At 40.8% G+C, this 14,237-nt stretch overlaps 2 protein-coding genes across 3 annotated transcripts in view; one reads left to right on the forward strand and one right to left on the reverse strand.

The window, feature by feature from the left end:
• The window catches only part of SPTA1 (spectrin alpha, erythrocytic 1), a 71,227-nt gene extending 70,140 nt beyond the window's left edge, over positions 1 to 1,087 (forward strand). For both annotated transcript variants that reach the window (XM_070396259.1, XM_070396260.1), the window contains exons 51-52: positions 20 to 164; positions 651 to 1,087. In XM_070396259.1, the coding sequence (XP_070252360.1) occupies positions 20 to 164; positions 651 to 776 (271 nt within the window). In that variant the 3' untranslated portion in view covers positions 777 to 1,087. The remainder of the gene's footprint in view (positions 1 to 19; positions 165 to 650) is intronic.
• A 7,507-nt stretch (positions 1,088 to 8,594) lies between these two features.
• LOC138996186 (olfactory receptor 10Z1) lies at positions 8,595 to 9,548 on the reverse strand. The gene has a single exon (XM_070397134.1). It carries the CDS (start codon positions 9,546 to 9,548, stop codon positions 8,595 to 8,597), a length of 954 nt encoding a protein of 317 aa, XP_070253235.1.
• Positions 9,549 to 14,237: the final 4,689 nt, after the last annotated feature.

Here is a 14,237-nt window from a genome sequence, read left to right on the forward strand (position 1 = left end):
TGATCCTTTTATCTGACAGGAAGGGCTATGTCTCACTGGAAGAATATACCTCATTCCTGATTGACAAGGAATCAGAGAACATCAAGACCAGCGATGAAATAGAGAATGCATTCCAAGCCTTGGCGGAGGGCAAGAACTATATTACCAAAGAGGACATGAAGCAGGTACGCTTCCAATGGCACCTTCCCTCATTATGCTCTCACAACAATCTAGATTTTGCTCATCTCAGGCCTACTTGTCTACTAGCCCCCACCTCTTCATTTTTCTCTAGCTATCGTCTGCTTTGGTCACCATTTCATGTTGTGATCAACATGCAGAGTCAACCTCTAATGACTATTAGGGTTAAGCTCAAACCTGAAACTCATTTTCAAGAATGCTTTTTATCCCATTTATTTAATAAGCCAAACTAGGGAATGGGATAAGAAGCGTAGTCAAAGTGACATGGAACTCTTCAAGTAACAGCTGACGTGAAGAGATTGTTGGTTTTATTCATTAGGAATTATGAATTAATATGAAAGGTATGTGATATGAACAGTGCTGGCTTTTTCTTCTAAAGTTCCTCCACTCACTGAGTTTGGGGAATATTGGAATCCCAAGGAACCAGCTATTTTGAATTCTTATTACTGCATCTTTTTCCTCTTATGTTTCAGGCTCTAACACCAGAACAAGTGTCCTTCTGTGCCTCACATATGCAGCAATACGTGGACCCACGGGGCCGGAGCCACCCTGCTGGCTATGACTATGTTGGCTTCACCAATTCCTTCTTTGGCAACTGATAAGCAATTCTTACTAGATCATATAAAATCTTAGTTATGGAATTATTGGGGAATGAAAGAGGCAAATGTACAGGGAAGAAAGATAGTAGTGTGTGTATTACATTTATTGCAGGACCTGAAAGAGTAACAACCTTGGGAGATATAAGGCATTAGTAGAGTTGGAGAAGAGGAGGCCAGGGGCTTATTTTGCATGAAACTAATAAAACCAACTGATGGGTGCCAAGTTTTCCCTTTTCTAAAAGAAAAAAAATTAAATTTATTAGGGTGACGTTGGTTAATAAAATCATATAAATTTCAAGTATACAATTCTATGACACATCATTTGTATATTGCATTGTAAGCCCACTACCCAAAGTAAAATCTTCTTGCATCACCAAACATTGACCCCTTTTACCTTTTACAAATTCCCTCCCACTTCCTTCTGGTAACCTTCTGTTGTCTATATCTATGAGTTTCATTTTCATGTTTGTTCATTTCTTTTTTTCTGTAGCTCTTTTAAATGCATCTTTATTGTTGAAAGTATTACAGATGTGCCCTTTTTTCTCCCATTGACACCCTCCACCCTGCACTCGCCCCTCCCAGGCCTTCACCACACTATTGTCTGTGTCCATGGGCTAAGCATATATTCACATAAGTTCCCAGGTTAATCTCTCTCCACCTACCCTCCTATTCCTGTCTTCCTTCTGAGACTCTTCAGTTTGTTCCATGTTTCTATATGTCTGGATCTATTTTGTTGATCAGTTTATTTTGCTCATTAGATTCCACCTATAAGTGAGATCATGTGGCACTTATCTTTTCTCTGACTGACTTATTTCACTTAGCGTGATACTCTCCAGGTCCCTCCATGCAGTCTCAAAGGGTAAGAGATCCTTCTTTTTTACAGCTGTGTAGTATTCCTGGTGTAAATGTACCACAGCTTTTTTATCCACTCATCTACTGATGGGCACTTGGGCTGTTTCCAAGTCTTAGCTATTTAAAATGTGCCACTATAAACATAGGGGGCATATATTCTTTCTGATTGGTGTTTCTGATTTCTTAGTAAATATTCCCAGAAATGGGATCACTGGGTCAGAAGGCAGTTCCATTTTTTATTTTTGGAGGAAATTCCATAATGTTTTCCATGGTGGCTGCACCCACCAGTTTGCATTCCTGCCAGCAGTGTACTAGGGCTCCCTTTCTCCACATCTTTGTCAACACTTGTCATTTGTTTATTTGTTGATGGTAGCCATTCTGACAAGTGTGAGGTGATACTTCATTGTCATTTTAATTTGCATCTCTCGGATGATTAGTGACTTTGAACATCATTTCATATGTCTCTTGGCCATCTGTATGTCCCCTTTGGACAAGTGTCTATTTATATCCTTTGCCCATTTTTATTTTATTTTTTTATTTTATTTTATTTTTTGCATTTTTTTTTTATTGCTTAAAGCATTACAAAGGGTATTTCATATGTGGCCTTTTTTTTCCCCCGCCCTTGACAATACCCCGGCTTCCCCTACCCCCCAGTGTCTTATGTCCATTGGTTATGCTCATATGCATGCATACAAGTCCTTCGGTTGATCTCTTACCCCACTCCTTCCTGCCCCCCAACCCTCCCCGGCCTTCCCGCTGCAGTTTGACAATCTGTGTGAGGCAGCTCTGCCTCTGTATCTATTATTGTTCAAAAGTTTATAATGGTCTCTATTATCCATGAATGAGTGAGATCATGTGGTATTTTTCCTTCACTTTGCCCATTTTTAAATTGGATTGTTTGTCTTCCTTTTGTTAAATTGTATGAGTTCCTTATATATTTTGGAATATTAACCCCTTATCAGATGTCTCATTGGCAAATATGTTCTCCCATGCAGTGGACTTTCTTTTCATTTTGTTGATGGTTTCTTTTGCTGTGCAGAAGCTTTTTATTTTGATGTAGTCCCATTTGTTTATTTCCTCCTCAGTTTCCCTTGCCCTAGGAGAAGTACAGGGATCCTGGTGGCTATCTCTTCAGCTTTTCCCCCAGAGCCACCAACCCTAGTCTCTCCTCACATGATTCTAGTCCACTCTGCCCTCCCTCCTCCAGAGCCTAGGGTGAGTGCTATGAATGAGATTTTGTGTGTGGCCCTTTAAGGGGGCAGCTGTGTCTCTGGCAGATCTTCTCTCTCTGGTGGACAGAATCTGTGCTGATCTTCAAAGCCAGATGGTATACAGGTGTCTCTCGCTGGCCTGTTGCTCTGGGTGTGGGTATATGTACCACCTCTTCTTTATTCAGTCATCTAGCGAAGGATACTGCAGTGGTCTCTGTGTCTTGGCCACCATGAATCATGCTGCAATGAACATAGGGGTGCATATATCTTTGTGAATAAATGTTTTCAAATTTTTTGGGTAGATTCCCAGAAGCGAGATTGCTGGATCATATGGTAACTTTATTCTTAATTTTTTGAGGAGCCTCCATACTGTTTTCCATAATGGCTGTACCAATTTACATTCCCATCTGTAGTTTATGAGTGTATTTTTCTTTTCTTCACAACTTCTCCAACATTTGTTATTTGCTTTGTTGATAACAGGTGTGAGATGGTATCTAATTGCCATTTTCATTTGCATTCTCCTAATAGGTAGTGAAGTTGAGCATCTTTTCATATTTATGTTGGTCATTAGTACACCTTTTTAGGAGAAGTGTTACTGACTTTTGTTTAAACATTTGGATACTATCCTATCTAATAAAGAGGGAATATACAAATTGACCATCAAAAAGATGGTGGCCCCATAGCCGCAAGATGACAGTGCCCAGTCCCCTCAGCTCTGCCGAAGTCCCCCAGTCTTTCAGCCCCGCCCAGGGGGATGTCAGGCGCATGGTGTGGCCGGACTCCTGCTCAGCCCCCAGCCACCTAGGACTGGCCCGAGGCACAAGCAAACCTCGGATGGTGGCTGCTCAACCGACAACTGAGGTGCAGGCAAGCCTTGGATGGCGGCTGCCCAGCCAACGCCTGAGGCGCAGGCAAGCCTCGGATGACAGCTCTCCAGCCACCCAGGGCCTCCCAAGGCTCAGGTAACCAGGGCCAGGTGAAGCTTGCACTGTCGGCAGTGGCAGCAGCAGAAGTGTGAATGTGGGCATCACCTTCCCCTGATCACCAAGTTGCCTCTTGCCCCTGAGGGCTCCCGGACTATGAGAGGGGGCAGGCCAGGCTGAAGGACCACCCCCCCTCCAATGCATGAATTTTCATGCACCAGACCTCTAGTAGAATATAACAATAAAAAAGTATAGTATATGGAAAAACTGTTCTTAAATGTCTAAATTGCCTGATTATTAGTTACCAAAAATAGTTAGAGTTAAAAAGAAGCAGAACCCAACGCGCCATCAAAATCAGTATTATTTAATGTCACTCTTACCAAGTATGGGGAATATTTTTTAAAAGGTGTGCTTGTAATAACCAAAGTCAAAGGTGAGCAGGTTCCATTCCCCTCCCAACACCTGCCAAGGCCCAGTAAGATTATTAGACAAATGATGGGTCATGAAATGTTTTTTTAGACAAGGGACCATTAGCACCATCTTATAAAAGAGAGTGGATAAGATAAAGGCTAGAGAAGTTAATATTTATCTGAAGAATCATCAAAATTCTCTAAGAAGATGACACTGTCAGAGTTAATACAGCTTCTTCTGAAATCAATTTTGGCCACCTGTGCACCCAAGCAAAAAATGGTAATATTGGAATCAGCACACATAATTTATAAATATCCAACTTATAGTATTATAACAATTGGAACTTGGATCAAATTTACCTCTTTACTTCAGTGTTAAGTTCCTTATAATTTATACTCATCTTTTCTTGACCTTCTATTTACTTACCATAAAATGGAATCCCTGACTATTCTTACTAATTATCTTCTATGCAACTCATAGTTTGGAGCCAGCCTCTGAGCCCCAGCCATATGGTTATATCTGTAACTTTCTTTCATGATTCCTATTGTTTGGTTGGGACTTCAAAATTTTCCCACTCTTAACAGAACAATGCCTTTTGCTTGGTATGAACCTGTTTGATGTAAAACATTTGCCTGGGAACCATCTTATTTTTGTTTCCTGGACCTTGACCATTTCCCAGTACTTAATCTTCTCAAGTCACTGACTCTAGGTCCATATTGCTATCTTCTGCAGCCAGACACTGTGCCAGGTAACCACACTTCACTCTTCTTGTCTGGTTATATTATCCTATATAATAAACAGGGAATATGCTAATTGACCATCACACCCTCACAAGATGGTGGCACCCACAGCCACAAGATGGCAGTGCCCAGTCCCCTCAGCCCTGCCAGGGGCCTCGGGTCCTCCTGCACCCCCCACTGACTGAGGCTCAGGCAAGCAGGGCCGGCCAAGGCGCAGGCAAGCCTCAGATGGCAGCTGCCCAGCCACCCTGGGCCAACCCAAGGCACAGGCAAGCCTCGGATGGTGGCTGCCCAGCATCCCAGGGCCAGCCCAAGGCTCAGGTAACCAGGCTTGTACTGCCAGCAGTGGCAGCAGCAGAGGTGTGATGGGGGCATCACCTTCCCCTGATCACCGGGTCGCCTCCCACCCCTGAGGGCTCCGGGACTGTGAGAGGGGGCAGGCCGAGCTGAGGGACCCCCCCATCCAATGCATGAATTTTCATGCACTGGGCCTCTAGTAACAAATAAGAGGCTGGACACCGCTGGCTCTGGCTTCTGCCAACATCAGCTAGGCAACAAACACGGCAGCCCACAGTGATGGTGTCTAGAAACTCTAAATAACAATAGGTGGTTAGATTGAGTGCCTCACGTACAGCAGGCTCGCATCTAAAGACTTTATATTAATCTTCACTAAAAAAGCCCTATAAATAGCTGCTGCTATCATTTTTCAGTTGAGAAAATGGAGGCACAGAAATGTTAAGAAACTTGTTCTAGGTCACACATCTCAAAGTGGCAAAATTAGACTCTAATCACAGAAATCTGACTACAGAGACTCTGGTCTTAATTGGCTCTTTAAAGAGCCATGAGAGGGGTATATGTGGTCATGTTCACAACAAAGGAACTTCTCTTTCGCTGTGTATGCATGTGTGTACGTGTGAGCCTGAAAGGAGAATTTGTCTTTTTTAAGCACATTGTCACATTATTTTTTAAAAATATATTTTTATTGATTTCAGAGAGGGAGGGAGAGGGAGAGAGAGAGAAACATCAATGATGAGAGAGAATCATTGATCGGCTGCCTCCTGCACGTCCCACACTGGGGATTGGGCCCGCACCAGGGCATGTGTCCTGATCAAGGCATGTGCCCTGATCTATGACCTTCTGGTTCATAGGTTGACGCTCAACCACTGAGCCACACTGGCCAGGCCACATTGTCGCATTCTTAATCAAGGGAAGGAGTTTTAATCACCTATGGAAATTTTGTAAACTATTTTTGCCTGTCCCCACCCTGATCAACAGTGACAATGTCTATAGAGAGAACTACTAGAAACATCTTTTCTGAAAAATACCCCCAAGTGATTTTTATACCCTTTCATACTTAAGACCATTGCTTTTGAAAGTTAGATGGACCTTTGAGTATTACTTAGCAATCCTGGAATATCTTTACTCACCCTGCTTAGTGTGCATTTAGTGAATGTTATGCCAGAATCTAGCAGCTAGATAACTGAATAGATTTCGGAAATAAACTTGCTCAGGTAGCCTCAGGGCAATTGGGGTTTCTTCCAGCTTATAGCAGAAAAGACCCTAGAGGGCATGACCTTTCTCCCCTGACCACGGCCCTTTGTGCCATCTGCCTAGCTTTCCTACTTCTCTGCAGACTGTTCTCTTCTCTGGGACCTAGCTTCTTTCTTTCTTTCTAAACTTGGTTTACACCAAATCTCACCTGGGGAAGCATTTCTTTCTTGAGAGCAAGGAAAATTATGAATTTCTATCTGAAAAAATGTCTTCCCAATATGTCCTTCCCTATCTCTCAAGTATTACTCTGTTTCCAACATGAGTCAAGTTAATATCATTTTCAAAATCTCTTACGTCCATAATTTTCTTCAGTTTCCAACACACCCTCAGTGTTCAGGTCTTTTTGCCTTTCTTTAGGATGACATCAATAAGTTTCTCACTGATCTCCAGCATTTTCTCCCTACTGACATCCGTGATCTACTCTGCTGCTGAATTAAACATCCTATGTCACTCCCAGAGGCTGCTCTGCCCTTTGCTCACAGTGTTACTGTGTCCTGTCACCCACTGCCAAGAGGATCAAGTCTGAAACAACATATTCAAACTGCTGTCTGCAAAGGAATCTTAACCCAAGCCAACTTCTCAGCACCATCTGTGAGACATTTTTAGTTCCTGGACTCTCTGAGACAGGCCTATATTATCTTGCCACTGACACTGTAGTTACTCTGTTCTCTCTTCGTAGCATATACTTTTTTTCTCACTCACTGCATTCAACACGCACCCATCCTTTAGGAGTGCGTTTAAGCACTACCTCAGTCATAAAGTCTCTGGTTCTCCGCTGAGAATAACCTCTCCCTAAACTAAAAGCCACTATTACCTTCGCTTAGCACATTATCAGTTGCAGCAGCTGACATTTGTTGGGGAATTATTATTATCCAGGTTTTCTGCTAAATTCTTTACATGTGTGATCCTCTTTAGTCAGCAAAGCAAGACTATTAAGTTGTAACCATTTTACATATGAGGAGACGGAAGCTGAGAAAAGTTAAGTGATTTATCCAGGGTCACACAGTAAGTTGCAGAACCTGTATGCAAACTCTTACCTGATAGCAGCGTGAATTAATTACACCTCTACTTACCCCTAAGAATGCCTGGCACTACGCATGACATGTGGTGGGTGGAAGGGGAACAGACACAATACAGGGTTACACCACAGATTCTAAAAGATGGTATAAGTGCCAGAGAGTGACCCAAATGAGGGGGTCTTTGACACCCACGATTATGAGGTCATTACAGAACAACAGCAGTTATCAAGAGAACTAGAAGATAAATATATTTTCCTAAAATAGAATCAACCCAAGTAGAAGAGCCAGTTAAAAGAAAGAAGGTAGCCCTAACCGGTTTGGCTCAGTGGATAGAGCGTCAGCCTGCAGACTGAAGGGTCCCAGGTTCAATTCCGGTCAAGAGCATGTACCTTGGTTGCCGCCACATCCCCAGTAGGGGGTGTGCAGGAGGCAGCTGGTCAATGTTTCTAACTCTCTATCCCTCTCCCTTCCTCTCTGTAAAAAAAATCAATAAAATATATTTTTCTAAAAAAGAAAGAAAGAAGGTAAATTAATCATGAGCCAGGGACAGAGAGGGTACACTCTACAGAGGAAGGACACCCAATGACAGAAAGAGAAAACAACCTCCCTTTTTATTTAGCCAAGCATTCACATGGATATTCACTGAGTATCAGATCTTGGAAGACCATTAGAGATCTAATAGATGAATCATGTAATTATGTTAGGAAACAGCATCACTGACAGGGCTCCGGCCAGCTCTGCTTTGAACTTGAGCACTCCAAACTCCCCTCATCTTGCTCAGGCCAGTTATAAAATGCTTTTGTGTGTGTGGTTTTATTTTCACATCTCTATCTTTTAAAATTTTTATTTTCAGTTTACACTGAATAATATTTTGAACTAGTTTCAGGTGTACAGCACTGGGTTTCAGTAACTAAAGGTGGTGTCTCTGAGGCTGAAAGTGAAAGTTCAGATTCTGAGCTCATCCTCCTGCAGCCCTGGGGCAAGTTCGAGAGGCAGGGGGAGCTCTCCCGTAGGGCAGGTCTGGCGTGAGGTCCTGAATACCTGGCCCATAGGCCTCCGGTCCCGGTGTATGCCAGCCTATGCAGAGGAGACGGTCCCCTTGCTGCAGCCTTCATCCTTTCCCCAGCAGTCTACGTTGGAAAACATTTTTCAGAGCTGTCTGCACAGCCCGGTTCCTCAGACTATAAACAATGGGGTTGAGGAGAGGAGTCACCACAGTATAGGTGACAGCAATAAGCTGATCCCGCTCAAGGGAGTAACTGGCTTTGGGCCTCAAGTACATGAAGGAGGCGCAGCCATAGTGAACTATGACCACTGTGAGGTGGGAGGCACAGGTGGAGAAGGCCTTCTTTCGCCCCTGAGCCGAGGGGATCCTTAGTATTGCGGCCAGGATGAAGACGTAGGAGATGGTGATGAAGAGGAAGGATACCAGGAGGACCAGCAAGCTGAGGATGAGGATCCCCAGCTCACTGAGGCCTGTATCCCCGCAGGCCAGGCTTAGCACTGGTGGTGTGTCACAGAAGAAGTGCTGGATCTCATGGGAGCCGCAAAATGGGAGGTGGAAAATGACCAGTGTCATTCCCAGCCCGAAGAGGTAACCATTCAGGAAGGAAATGCCAATCAGCTGGGCACAGAGGATGGGGTGCATGCGACTGTCATAGTGCAGTGGGGCACAGATGGCCACATATCTGTCAAAGCCCATGACAGCCAGAAGGAAGCAATTGGTGCAAGCCCACGAGGCGGAGAAGAACATCTGGGCAGCACAGCCCACATAAGAGATGTGTTGGTCTCCCATGACCAGGCCGGAGAGCATTCTGGGGACGATGCCCAAGGTGTAGCAGGTCTCAGAAAAAGAGAGAAAAGAAAGGAATAGGTACATGGGGGTGTGGAGATGGCTGTCCAGCCTGATGACTATGATAATGAAGACATTGCTGGTTAGGGTGACAAGATACAGGCAGAGGAATAGCACAAAGAGCAGGAGTTGCAGGTCCCCGAAGCTGGAGAAGCCCAGGAAGACAAAGCCCGTCCAGGAGGTGGCATTGGGCTGCCCCACGCTGAGTGACATCCTGGATAGCTGTGCTGATCCGCTCCACCTTGCCAGCCGATGCCCAGTGTCTTTTGAAGGCAGGATGACGAGGATTGTCATTTTCCTCTGCCTGTTGTAACTCGAAAATGAAGTTCTGATTTAGACAGCAGCTAACTTCAGAAAGGTATTTGTTACGTTAGATACACACATTTATGGGTCCATTCTCACAGGCACATCTATGCATACAGACATACAAAGATGCACAATATGCACACACATGCATGCAGACACATCACTACACATATGCTGGCACATATATACATGCATACCACATACAAAACACTCACACATTATTATGCACATGCCACACATTCAAAACTATGCATTGCACATGTACCATTCATAACAATATCCACAAATATGTCAGTCATGCAAATGCATATATACTCAGATAGCACATACATATATATACAGATGCACCACACATTTATTCAGACCAACATCAGGCATAAGCTGCCACATAAGAATACGCATATGGACACTTACACATTGCCTGCTAGAATTTAAGGTGGGGTGGCTTGATAAATGTAATTGGAGAGATCAGGCAACAAAGCCAATACAGTGAAGTGACTTTCTCAAATTCACACAGAGGCAAGACTAGAGAAAAAGTGTCTTGTTCTAATCTAACATTATTTTCCCCAAACCTGATGACTCTTCTCAGACACTAGGGGATGCTCACTAACATGAATACAGAATAAGAAACATCTTGCTTAACAATAATCTCTTGTGTCTATACCTTCCCTACCCCAAGCACTTTCACATGTGAGTCTGTGCCAATCACTGAAGGAAGAATCAGGGCTCAGGGCAAGTTGTGTCATTTCAGCCCAAAGATCAGCCACAAGGCTCTACTGTCTCAGAAAAACCTCCTATGAACCAAGGCATGGGAAAGATTGAGCAAGGCAAGATCTCCACTCACCTGAAGAGGCTCACAGCGAGACAAGTCCTGCTTCTCGGCTGCCATGCACTAGCTGCTGCCCGTTAGGCCTGCCTGCAGCACAGAGAACCTGAACTCCATCTCAGAAACGCTTATTCTGAACAAAGAGTGATGTTCCCAAATGATACTAGGAAATCTCCTTTTACACCCCTACCCCCAGGTGGGGAATCATACCTATTTCTGTCAAAACAACTTCTCTCTCTGAGGGTTCCCCAGTCCCAATGGGTGCTGTTTCAGGAAGCACATCTAATTGTGTTTGTCATTAGCTGGGAATGCTTTGGGGGGAAATCAGAAAAGAAAATGAACAAAAACATGCTAGGATCATGATTCAAACCATATATATGTATGTGTATATATATATATATATATATATATACATATATATATATATATATATGTGTGTGTGTGTGTGTGTATACATTATATATGTATGTATATATGTATATATAATGCTGAATATTATATTAATAATTTTACATGTTAAATCTCTTTTAAAACTTATAATTATTTTAGTAATAAATTAATAATTGCATTTTATATTGGGGGAAACTGAGGCTGATAGAGTATAAGTGACCAGTCCAAAGTAACAGAATTCAAGATTCATCCTTCTAAATTGACACTATAAGATGCATAGAATTCGCTTTTTCCGTACTGTTGTTTTAAGAGCTTGAGGTAACCAATTCTGATTTGTTTCCAGTTTCAAAATCACATACACATTCATATTCACATATTGAAAAGTATGCTGATTTCTCATAGATTCAATTTCTTCCTGTAGCCTTGTCTATCTGCTCCACTTCTCTCAAACACATCTTACTTTAAAAGAAACTTTACTTATTTTTATCTTTTTTCTTCTTCCTACAATACGATAATGTCTGCACCCACATTTCCAATCTACTTTTGATCACTCAGATTGTCCTGAAACCTGAAAATGTCCGGAAGGTTCATCAAGGTTAATCATTTTATCTCTTTACTCTCAACATGTATTTTTCTCTAATACACAAGTGGTGTGAATATTTGCACCTCCAATATACATTTTTGCCCATTCACTGATTCAATGGAAATAATGATAATTATTAACATGTGTTCAATACCTGACATTTTGGTGGTATTATTATATGAATTTAAAATTACAATATTGAAGGATTGCAGAATCCAACTAAAATGGAATCACTTATGTCAGGAATCAAATAAGATAGTTCAATGCATGTGCATTAAAGAAAACTTAATCTAACCTTACAGGAATTTACAGCTCTTCTCAGGAATCAGCAGGAGACATCAGCCAATATATTTTTTACACCATCGCTAAACTTCTTTGCTCCCTTGACTCAGGTACCCTGATTCAAATAAGAAAGAAGAACACTAGGCAACCAATAAGCTAAGATATATAAACTTCTGTGTTTGTCCCATAAGAAACCCTTAGTCTGTAAGCAACTCAGCACCCACTCCTTCTGTAGCCTTGAGTTTTCCCAGCTTGCAAGTAAAAACCCTTGTAATTAACTTGCTGATTTTATTCAGTATACAGAGTTTGGTTTTTGACAGGATTATTAGTATTGCCCTCATGTTTTTAGATGGGAAAACTGAGGCATGGAAAAATTAAATAACTTATTCAAGATACAGTCAACTTAATCAAAATACACACAGTGGCAAATGGGATCAAGAACCCATTCTCTTAACTACCATATTATTCCTGGTATTCTGCACCAATTAGGAGATCCAAAAGATGAGTAAGATGTGGAGACTAGCATAACTATTGACTTTATAGCTATTTTCCTTGTAGCATTGTTTAATTTGTTGGTCTAGAGTGAAGCATGTGTTTTAATATAATGTACTTAAACTTAATATTAAATTACTTCCAGTAAAATATAGAAAATTTACAATGGCATAGTTCCATTAACTGAAATCCAATAATTATTGTTATAACTTTCAGACAGGCATACACTTTTTAAAAGAAATTAATAGGGAATTATATGTGTGTATAGAATCTTTTATATTTAATACAGTTTTCATTTTCAGTGTTCTTCATTCTTTAAAACCATGGATTTCATTTTTTATTAGCCTGAAAAACTTCCTGTAGTATTTCTAATAGTGAACTTTTGCTAGCAACAAACTATCTTAATTTTTGTTTATCTGAAAATGTGATTTTATGTAGGGTGTACTTTTTTCTGGACATAAAATTCTTGATTGACAGGGTATTTTTTCAGTTTTTACTATGCCATTTTTAATGTCTTTATTCTTTATAGTTTGTGATGAGAATGCTGCCATTAATTGCTTCACCACTCTACTGTATGCAGTGTGTCAAATTTCATTTGCTGTTTCAATATTATCTTTTTAACTTCAGCTATCAACAATTTGATTACAATGTGCTTACATGTGCTTTTTTTCCCCTTACTTTTGGTTTTGTTGAACATCTCGAATTTGTAAGTCTTCCACCACTTTGGAAAGTTTTAGCTATTATTTCTTTAAATATTTTCTTCTTCTTTATCTTTTAATTTCCTTTGGATATTCCAATTACACATATGTTGGACCACTTGATATTGTCTCAAAATCTCAAAGAATTTGTTCATTTCTCTCTATCTTTTCCTATTCATAGCAGATAATTTCTATTTATTTATCTTCAAATTTACTGATTCTTTCTTTGATCATCTCCAAAATACGACTAGGTTTCCAATTGCTTCCTTTTATAACTTCCATTTGCCTGCTAATATTTCTCATCTGTTCACTTTTTAATACTTCTTTTTAACCTTTTGAACACAATTATAATACCTAACATGAATGCTGAAAAATCCAAATTGTGGATTCACTTGGAATCAATTTCTATTAGCTGGGTTATTTTCTGTGTATGGGTTACACTTTACTAATTTTTTTGTTAAAATAATCATTTTCTGTTTAACAAAACACATTGTAGATAAGACATAGTAGTGACTCTGTAAATTTTGTTTTTGTTTTATTGTGGGGTTGGGTTCTTTTGTATTTTGAAGTATGTGCTTTTATTTCTAGTAGGCAGTTAACTTCTCTGAACTAAAAGTCAAAATATTTCTCACCTACTTTTTTGTAGCAGTTGATGTTTCTGCTTAGAATGTGTTTGGCTTCCACATGCTGCTGTTTTTAAAAGTTGGCTTCCTAAACACTGTGCATACATAGCTTAGCTGTCAGCAAATATTTGTGCAGCATTTACTTTTGGATCTTGAGACTCTTCTCTAAAATTCTGCTTGCTATGCTACTCCCGATTACTACTATCTGACAACTCAGGGCAATAAAGAGTCCAACTTCAGCTCACAAATCACTGCAGTAGTCAGGGAGAATATAGTCATTGAAAAGCACATGAAACTTACAAATCTTACCATGAGCCATTGATTCTTCCAAGAGTAAGTTTTGCTTTCATTTGTGCATGTTTTTTCTTTCGCTGAACACCCTGTAATCAGTCAGGGCTTTGGGCAGAGATAATACCCTGATTCAGTACTTCTCTCTTCTGTAGCAGTCTCATTTACAAAATTCATTTCTTAAATTTCTAATTTTTGTTCTCCTCTAAACTTTAGAATATGCCCTCTTGAAAGAATTGGAAAAGGGGTGTACTGGGATCTGCTCCTAAGCAAAAATGTTTCAAAGTCACAATTCTTACCTAGTCTGCTAAAATAGCCATATTTTAAGATCACCATATTTTAAGATTAAAATAGCCATATCTTAAGCTTCCCAGACAAGACAAGAAAAGCTAAAGGAGAAAAAAGAACAAAAAT

This window comes from Myotis yumanensis, unplaced genomic scaffold (assembly GCF_028538775.1).
Source record: "Myotis yumanensis isolate MYYU_CA2020_CCGP unplaced genomic scaffold, mMyoYum1.0.hap1 SCAF_17, whole genome shotgun sequence".
NCBI lineage: Eukaryota > Metazoa > Chordata > Mammalia > Chiroptera > Vespertilionidae > Myotis > Myotis yumanensis.